Source organism: Salvia hispanica, chromosome 2, assembly GCF_029641045.1.
Source record: "Salvia hispanica isolate PSC_SH4W2 chromosome 2, Shi_PSC_v1, whole genome shotgun sequence".
Lineage (NCBI taxonomy): Eukaryota > Viridiplantae > Streptophyta > Magnoliopsida > Lamiales > Lamiaceae > Salvia > Salvia hispanica.
This window is the reverse complement of record NC_142693.1, coordinates 11,885,363-11,895,450: the sequence shown is the minus strand read 5'-3', so window position 1 is coordinate 11,895,450 and position 10,088 is coordinate 11,885,363. Positions and strand designations below refer to the sequence as shown.

Here is a 10,088-nt window from a genome sequence, read left to right as displayed (position 1 = left end):
GTGCAAGGTCCCGGATCAGAAACATTAGGCTGCAATAAATAGTATAGTATATATGAGAAAGCACTGAGTACGAGTAGAGAATATAGTTGCAGATGCTTAATGAATACTACCTCATGGCGTTGGCGATTGTTTGACGATTCAGGCAAAGTACTCTCACCACGCTCACGCGACCCGGTGTGCTGCGAACTCTCCCCCACCGCCGCACGAGCATCTGTCCGAGGTGTTGGGACTACCGCAGCGGAAGACACGGAAAAACAAACAGGTCCTTAACGGATATATTTAGGTGATTATGCATTCGATTCCAATTTCATGCAATAAACATAGATCTATAGATCACACATCAAATATTCACATAAACATGCATATTCGACGTGAATTAAATGTTACCTCATAATCCGACATCGGATTGACGTTGCTTGCTGCACCTCCGGGCGATCCCTAGTTTACCGACCATGTATCTTCCGATCTATTCCCTTGTCCTTGATAATTCATCCGTGTGGGCGGATCTTGAATAATCAACAATAGCTTTGGTGAGATTTAGGAAGAACACCACACAAAAAAATCTATCTCGATTCAATTCTATGGATTAGAATGAACAAGACAAGGCTAAATCAAAACCCTAGATCTCCTTGTTCTATGGCTCGAAAATCGAGGCAAGAAGGAGAGAGAGAGGCTGAGTGATCGGCGGCTAGGGTTAGGGTTTTTGGTTGTGAATTGTGTCAATAGTATATTAGGGTTTCCACATCTCACCACTATTTATAAAAGACTTATTGGGCTAGAATGGGATCCATGGAGTGAAATAGATGTTGAGCTCACCCATTAGATAAATATCTAATTAAATCAAATGACACATGATTTAATATATTATCAATGGAATATTATTTTGTTCCACTAAAGAATAATATTGCACTCCCATCTAAATCACCAAATTACAAAATAACTTGGGTCCATTTTATTTTTAATATTTCCCGCGTTTAAGATTATCTTGATCCGTCAAGTTAATTCTTTTGTTTGCTATGTGACTAGAATTAAATTAATTCTCCAAAGAGGTTTTCTAGTTTGAAACTTTATTTTATTATTCGTGGAATAAATTCCAACTGCGCAGTTTTCTGAATAATAAATTCATTTTTCAAACACCTCTTGGGGATCACCCCTTAGGGATTTAATCATACCACACTGGGCATGCGAATTCTATGAAATAATATTCCAATACCTTCATGTTATTCAATTACTACCAACCAAGATATCATGAACTTGAGTTAAATACAAACTATCACATATTGATAAGTCAAAGTGGCGTATGACTGAATAAACAATATTGATATTAATTCCATAGACTTGAAAATACTAAAATTTCTGAAATATATTCTTACAGTAGATAGCAATAAAGAATACATTTCATATTAGATCCTTTCAGTGCTTTACCACACCGGTGTTACTAATCTCGTCTTAGGTAAGAGAGAATTATCACAAACACCGCAACCGTACCAATAGGTAGCCAAAGCCTATCTAGGTTGTGAATACGTTTTTCTTCTTACTAGATCTGGCCAAGTCCCCTACTGGAAAACTCATGAGGAGATTCATCGAATTTCCCTACTTGACCTTCTTAGTAAAAAGCCTTAGACTTGTTTATCATATTTTAATAATAAACCATTATATTATACTCCATCCGTCCCAATAAATATGCAACATTTGGTTTCCGGCACAAGATTTTATGCTGGGGTGTTTTGTGAGTAAATGAAAAGAGAGTAAAGTAAGAGAAGAAAAAGTAGAGAGAGTGTTGTTTCCATTTTAGGAAACGTTTCATTTTTATTGGGACAATCTAAAAAGGAAAACTTTTCATTTCTAATGGGACAGAGGGAATATTATTTATTCTCATAATTAGGTAAACAAGTGAACGTGGCGTTTCTCTTATACATGCACAAGCTGACTGTACGAAGGCATGTACGCTCAAAGCATCTTTTAGTATACAAACCCCAACACGAGGATCATTGATACATGTCCACCTATTATGACCTTCTTGACCGCACCGGCGACATCGCATCATGAACGTTCGTCACAGTGACTCACCTCCGTCCGCGTGAAGGCGAATATGGGGCTCCTCACGCCTCAATTTCTTCGGCCTACCATGTTGTCGCTTTGACCTCGGGGGCGCCAGTTCCAATGCACCATAAGAACTCTTGGGCCAATTGTCAACCCCATTATTTGGGTAAAGGACATTCTCGTACAGCATGATCATTGTTGACTTCAAATAATAGCGGGAGACGTATCTCGTCACATCTTCGCCATTCTTGTTGATTGTTGCGATAGCATGAGTGCACGAGATTCCTGTTAGCTGCCACAATCTGCAGGAGCATGTAAAATCGCGCATGTTGACAACATATTGCCCAGACGGCCTTGTTACTTGGTACGAAGACTCTCCGTTCCAAGTAGCCCTCCACGATGAAGCCCACGAGTACCACTTATCCACAAGCTCCTTGATAACAGGAGGGACTGCGTGATCGTAGATTTTGATCCACTGGCCTGTGATCTGAATTCTTTCCATCTGATTGGAACGAATGTCCTCCAACATGCTGATAATTGCTTTCTCTCGAGCCAATGCAACCTTCGAATTGAATGTCTCACATATGTTTTTGAGGAGCACATCACAACAAGCATGTGGAGAGAAAAATTCCTTGACCCACTTTTCTTTGGGAGCAACTCCAGTCAGCCACTGATGTGCCTGGGGATACTCGGTCTGCAAAGCAGCCATCTTGTCCACATAATGTTCGAGGGTGGTACTCGCAGCAATTTCCCACAACCGTTCTTTGAAATTTTCCCCGACGAATCTCTTCTTGAAATTGTTGTATATGTGCTGAACACAGAAGCGATGCTCGCTCTGTGGGAATTCCTCAACATTCACTTTAGCAAGACCCTGACCACCGAGTGGAGCACAACAAAACAAAAATTACCACAATTTTACAGTGACAGTACATACTGTATTGATATAATAACAGATAAAACTAAATCACATCCGAAGTACATTATGCAATAGTGAATTCACAGTGGCCATACCTTTTGTTGGTCAGACATAAACACATATCGTGCGCCATTTGCATGCAACTCAAGGTCGTCAGACTAGTATTCCACGAACCACTTCCACTGGACATAACTCTCGGTCTCAGTCACAGCCCAAGCAATCGGCCACCAGCCATTGTTGGGATTAATTCTCATTGTTGTCTTGGGCTGTCTTTTGTGCATTCCTCGCAAGAAACAAGCGTCGCAGAATATAATTGGCCGACAATACTGCTTCCATCCCTTTTTCAATGGACCTAGACAGCAGTAGAACCTCAAGAATCTCAGACCCACGGCGCCAAAATCCCTCGAATTCTCATAATGTATATGTACGCTGGAATCAGAGTGCGTCCGCTCCAGTTCGGCTTTGTAGTAGAACAAGTTCTTGTATTGGGTAGCCGCAGAGCCGAATATGCCGTCCAGTGCATGCTCTCTGGCCCGATATGCCTTCATCCTACCTATCTTCAACCCAAAATCTTCATCGACACACTACCGTATAGCTGTCAGTGGAATGTGAAGGTTGGCTTTGATCTTCTAGCCACTTTGCCGTCAGCCATTCTGATCCAACACTTGGGAGCATGTGTGCGCGTGATCGTGTTGCATATTCATCACCACATAATCCTGGCCGTTGTGTGATTCGAGCTTCCTCAAGTAAACATACCATTCACAGCCTCGCCCTTTACAAATCACACGAAGTTTGTCGCGTCATTTCTTTTCACGTGCACCCGCCTTCTGGACATTATTGCGTACTGCCTCAACACCTCATAGAAGAAATCTCTATGCTTAAAAACATGACGGTTTGTGATTATATATTTTTTTAGATACCTGTGATGGGATTTTTTAAAGTTAGGGGTCTCCGGTGAAACAAGCCGAAAAGTTAGGGTCCTCTGGTGCAGTTCGCTCTTTTATTATTTCCACATCATCATTTTATCAAGGGTCTATCTCCCTGCAATGGTAGGGCCCTCTTAAAGGGTCTATCCCTTTCCATTTCATTTTCACATCATCAATATTTTGTTTTAATATTTTTGAACTTTTATATTTAATATGTTATTAACTTAATTAAATTAAAATGTTCAAATATTATAGTGCATGAAATAAATTTTAATTTATCTGAAATATGTGACAACTTATTAATTAATTAAATGAAAACCTAAATTAGGCCATCTTTAATTTATGTCCATAAATTTAGTAAAATTATTGGCCCACTAATTTATAATCTATTTATTTAATAAAATTATTGGCCCACTAAGTTATAGTTTAAATATAAATTAGGGTTCCATTTTCTTAATCTTCCTCCAGCCGCCTTTCTTCTTCTTCTTCCTCCAGCATTTTCTTCTTCCTCTCTCTTTCTATTTCAGCAAAAAAATAATAATAATAAAAATCACAGGGCCGATCGACGACCCTATAGGGTCGGCCAAGGCCGATACATCGGCCATTTGGGGGGGGGGGGAGGTGGGGAGGCCTATCATTGGCCCCTCCGTCGCAATGGGGGGCCGATGGGGAGCCGATCAACGCGCCATTTGATCGGCCCCAATTGTGAATGCTCTAAAGTAGGTGATAGAATAAAGTAAGAGTGATTGGATGTTTTATTTTTTGTCGAAAAAGGAAATGACTCAATTTAGTTGAGACATCCCAAAAATGAATACTACTCAACTTAATTGGGACGGAGGGAGTAAAACACAAGTTCTAGGCCAAGTGGCGAATGTCGTCCAAACTTTGGACACTGCCCCACGTCCTTTGGAGGTTTTAGTAGATAGTGCAAAATTTGGACACATCTTGTTGGACCCGACCTCAATGCTTGCAGAGGTGATCTTAGTTGCGCTCCATGCTCAACCAAGCTTCAGGTGGTTCTACTTTTCTGCGATTCGCATCCAAAATTTGTTGATCCCTCTACTAGTTGGCAAAGATCGAGTCCTCAGAAACGTCAACGTAGCACCTGACACCAAGACCATCTTTTCCAAGGTTTAACTTTTGGCACCAACCTGGGCAGGCTTCTCCTGACCCTTTCCTTTTGCGCCGGTAACCACATCGGGAGGGGAGGGTAGAGCTATCTGATATGTCGTTGTCGTGAAGGTTAATCGGAAAATCAGCGGCTAGGTCAATTCCGGAGCCATAAGTTCCTACGGTACCTAGATCGAGGGCCATTGTTGGTCGATACCTCTTGTCACGATTCCACAAGTTGGCATTGTTGTCATCCCATCCCCCGCAAAAGGTGTAGAAGGCATTCTGAGTAGCTGGAGACATGGCTCTCATATGAAGATCTGTTGGGATTTGTAGGGGGAGAATCGGGATTCATTTTTTGTGAATGAAAGATAATTAGATGAGAAGAAATTGGAGTGAAGGGGTGATGAAGTGAGGTGTGAAGAAGGGGTATTTATAGAGTAAAAAAAGTGTAAATAATAAATGGAAAATTAATAAAAATTGAAATGGGAATTTTCGACCGATTCCACGGTATAAATCCCCTCACAATAGAACTACTAAAAAACCATCGGACTGCCCACAAACTTTTGGGAGTCGTAATAACATGCGGCGGAATTTCCGGCTTCATTGCTGATGGCCTAAAAGTCCGACATACTTGATCCAAGTCCAACCTCCATAGATCCCTAATTTGGCCCATAATAACTATATATAAAAGACACTAGACACTAGACACGAGACAGAAGAGATATATCCTCATAATTTCGCCCCCTTCTCTCTTGAATTTGTTGAAATTTCAATCTCTTTGGTCCAAAGTTTTTTTTTGTCATTCTTCTTTCTAGTCTGTTCCTTTTGCTATTTTGTCAAGCTTTGCTGATCGTCATAATGTGAATTCAGAAAATAGATTAGAAGATTTTTGGTTGAGTACGAAGAACTTTACACAGAGACATAGTAGCGATCATCGATTCTTCAGAGAAATTCGATAACTTCTGAACGGTAGAAATAATGATTAAGGTATAATTCTTTGCATGAATTATTTATGAGAACCTATGAGTTACTATTGAATCTCATTGGATCTATTCTTTTAATTTATTTGGATATGCAAATCTGAATAATTTAATATAACTCCAACATTCCACACCCATAATTAATGAAAGAGATAGTAAAGGAATCCCTAAATTTGGGGTAAAGTGAGTGAGATTAACATTTAACTAACTTTTTTTCATTTATTTCAGTTCATATTTTTCATGATTCAATTTATTTGACGAATTAATAAAATTATTCGTAAAGATAAAATTTAAAAGAAATTGAACGTGGCAATTGGCAAAGCAAATTCACGAAACCGAAAGCCCCGCGTATAAAAATCTGCGGTTTCCTTCTCCATTCCACCTTCCTCGTTGGAATCAAAACCACGCCATTTTGCTTATATATTTTACCCCAATCAACAAATACACACAACACGCACTGCCCACGCACCGTCCACCAAATCTTAGGGTTTCCTTTCCGCACAATCCAAGCGAACAAGGAACAAATTCGATTTTCCATTTCGGACTTTCCACTTTTTGACTTTTTTCCTTTTGCGAATGGCAAAGAAGAGGAAATCCGACGCGACGCGGCTGGACGAGGTGGATCGTGGCATGTACACCGCCTTCTGCGGCGCCGCCAATTCCCTCTCGCAGCTCTATTCGCAGGCAGTCAACCACCAGCGCCTCTCCTTCCACGCCGGAGAGCGACACGCCATGGTTTGTTTTCCCCCCTTTCGGTGGCTCTTTCTTTCATTTTGTATATCGTTAATTCGATTTTATGGCTGTTTGTCTCGAGCGATTGAGCTGAAGGAGTGGAGAATTTTTTTGCTTGAGTCTCCTTTTCATGATTGATAATTTCCTAGGCTAATTTTTGCATAATCGATGATTGTTTCAGCTGAATTGTATGCTTTTGGGATTTTATTTTATTTTGTTGAATTGATGTTTGAAATGTCGCGTTTTTCTCTATATATATGTGGTGTGTATATATTTTCCAAGTATATAATGCGTTTGGATGATTTAGAGGCTAACCTTGTTTTTAACCCATCCTAATCTGTTTTGTGGTTGTAGGAGAAGCTTTATAGCTGGCTTTTGAGGCAGCAAGAAAATGGTATTAGAGTGATGCCCGGTGACATACTCGCCTATGTGCAGGTCTCTCCTTTTCCTATGATTTAAGTTGCGATTGTACGTTGTATTTCTATGCCCGTTTAAAAGTCGCCTGGTTTTGAAACCAGGTTTTGTGCACATTTTAACTTTGTTTCCTTGAGTTGTATTATTGTGTATGCAAAAGCCACAGGGATGTCAATTAGTATATATAGTTTCCTGTTAAATTGAGTCTAATGTATTTGCTATGATCTGATGAATAATGCAACTAGTCATCTTTGTACAACATTAACTGAGTTTTCAACTAATTACAAGGCCTTCAGTTAATATTATATTCATTTTTCAGCAAAATTTTGTATCTTTTGATAACCTGCACTAGGATGGATTGTTTACAGAAAGCTATAAAAAAATTGTTGAGATAATAGACTCATGTAAATGGTATTTGATTGGTTGTTTGTTTTGGGGAAATGGCGAGATGAGGACGTGGCAAGCCTACCATTCTGTATTAGAATGTTATGTAGGTCATCAAATTCCCATTGTAGATATCAGGACACTACAATTTGTGGAAACTGGTTTCGAAGTGACTCAAGTGATAGTATTCATTTTGTGGCTATTGTTTCATTAGACAATTTGATGGTTGTCTGAACCTCAATTCACTTTTCGCTTCTTGGATCATCATATTGTTCTCTCTCTGTTTCCTTTTATTTTGGCTTCCATTCCGCTCCTCTCTACCTCTTCTTTTTCCTATCCCTTAGTTTCCTGGTGGCACTACAAGTACAGGTGGTAAAGAGAAATAACTACCATATTTACCAATGCTCCCTCTTCTTCTCCCTCTCCAAGGGAGGAGATAAATAGAGATGTAAAGAGAATTAACTACCATAACCTCTTCTTCGTAAAACTCCTTCTTCAATAATGGGAAGGGTATTTTAGAAGGTATTATACCTTCTTCAATTTTGAAGAGGTAGCTTTACCTCTTCTCCACACAAAAGGTAAATATGGTAGTTATGTTTGTTTGCCTTTTTGAATTTATCTTCTTCCCTTGGATTTCACTTAAAAAAGTTTATTTACCTTTTTGAGAAGGTAAAGAGAAATATAAATTCTCAAACGATTCTCTATAATTGTGCAGTCTCTGCTGTAGTACTCTCTCTGCCCACGGTAAGTGAGTTGTATTCCTCTTTGGGCCGTCCCAACTAACGTGATGCACTTCTTTTATTGGCAAAAGGCAAAACTCTCTCTCTCTCTTACTTTATCATCGTTCCTACTCTTTCTCTCTAATTTTTTCTCCCTTCTGCGTTATTCTCTCTTTAGTTAGTCACTAAACAACAGTACCTATTCCTCACTGACCATGGGACGGAGGGAGTAATAAATTGTGTAATCTTTATTGGGTACAGGCATAGTCAGATTCATTATTAGCCTCTTTGTTGCATTAAATTAACGGTTAATTACCAGTATATTCAATTCTTCATTCACCTACTTTTTTCCTGTTAAAATTTTTAACTGTTACTGCACCCCGTCACCCCACTCCCTGATTTTTACCGGTATCGTCCGGGTGCGCCCTGCGCCCCTAACAATCTGCATGTTGGCTGATATGATAATAGGGGCCTAATTATTTTTCTCGTGTTTTGTCATTTGTATGTGAGCCTTGGTTGAACTATGTTTTTCGTCATACTCAAATCTGACGCCAATATTTCTGTATAAAATTGTGGCAAAATCTATTTCTGTGGAACTGCATGTCTCATTATCATTTGGAAACTATCAAAATGGATAGTGTATGTTACTTTGCCCTTATATTTCAATTGCTGCAACATTGCAGGATTCTTCTATGTTCCACTTTCTAAAATCTTAGTGCAACTTTGAAAATTTGCAGAACGAACTCGATTTTGGGACGGATGAGACTCCATCGCTACCACTCCTCACTCAGCAACTTTCTCAAACTGCAATGCAATCAGCTCACACAGGAATCCCAATATCATCAAATGTATTTGGTCCTTCAGCTGCTGGACAAGGATTGCGTTCCGGCATCTCAGACCAACCTAAAAACACTGTATTCTCTAATGCCCTCTCCAGTCCCGTTCGTCGTAGCCTCCAGCATTACCACCCGTCGCAAGGCAGCCAGTATGCAAGCAACAACGCTGTACGGGGCAATGATAATAGCAGCACCCAAACCAGAGATCTTAACCCCCCTAGCTCTAACGATACCTCGATGGAGATGCACGCTGACAGCCCTGGCCACGACTCACCTTACTAGATTCATCTGCCCGCTAGAGAGTCAAGCAAGCACTCTAGAGGGCAAACAAGAAATCAAATTGTAGTTAAGGAATTGATGATACTAACTCAAAAGTGTGAACAAGATTGAATTAAGTGCAAGTGAATTTTATGATATTGGAGGTTTCTTTTCATGTTGCTATTTATTCTTGTGTGTTGAATATTGTAAAATGAATAACATAAATCCAGCTAACATTTCAAACGTAACTATTTTAAAATAAAGGGAACGAATTAGTATAAAAAACTTGATTTAACATAAAATTACGAAAAATTTATTTAGATATATTCGTAATGTTCATTATTATAATGAGAATCATATCCACACTCAAAAATCAAACCTGAACATTGTACGATTTTTCGAACTTTATTTCCTGTAACAAAAACATACAAACATAAATTTGAAGTAATGTAAAACCCTAATTTAGTTAGTTTAAATGAAACACAACACTTATAACATATTACATATCTCTTAAACACACATAAAAACAATTACAAATCTATAGAAAAAAATCGTGTACACTTTGTCAAAATCCCATTTGTCAAATTTTTGCCTAACATAGCCAAACAAAAAATAATAAATAATCGATGATGCATACAATTCTTGGTATATTTCTTGGTTAATTGGCGGAATTTACATTGCATTATCGCATCGCCGGCTATAGCTGTTTTTTACTTCCCTCACATATTATCATTATTCATGACCATCATCTCATGATCATAATCACT

The 10,088-nt window shown here is 39.0% G+C and overlaps 2 protein-coding genes across 2 annotated transcripts; one reads left to right on the top strand and one right to left on the bottom strand.

Moving 5' to 3' along the window:
- Positions 1 to 2,056: 2,056 nt before the first annotated feature.
- On the bottom strand, positions 2,057 to 3,507 carry LOC148931575 (uncharacterized). The gene is made up of 2 exons (XM_089064834.1): positions 3,169 to 3,507; positions 2,057 to 2,914 (listed from the first exon to the last, which is right to left on the bottom strand). The coding sequence occupies exons 1-2, from the start codon at positions 3,505 to 3,507 to the stop codon at positions 2,057 to 2,059; spliced, it is 1,197 nt and encodes a 398-aa protein (XP_088920960.1).
- A 2,811-nt stretch (positions 3,508 to 6,318) lies between these two features.
- On the top strand, positions 6,319 to 9,496 carry LOC125201652 (uncharacterized). The gene is made up of 3 exons (XM_048099854.2): positions 6,319 to 6,713; positions 7,065 to 7,145; positions 8,965 to 9,496. The coding sequence occupies exons 1-3, from the start codon at positions 6,555 to 6,557 to the stop codon at positions 9,343 to 9,345; spliced, it is 621 nt and encodes a 206-aa protein (XP_047955811.1). The 5' UTR covers positions 6,319 to 6,554; the 3' UTR covers positions 9,346 to 9,496.
- Positions 9,497 to 10,088: the final 592 nt, after the last annotated feature.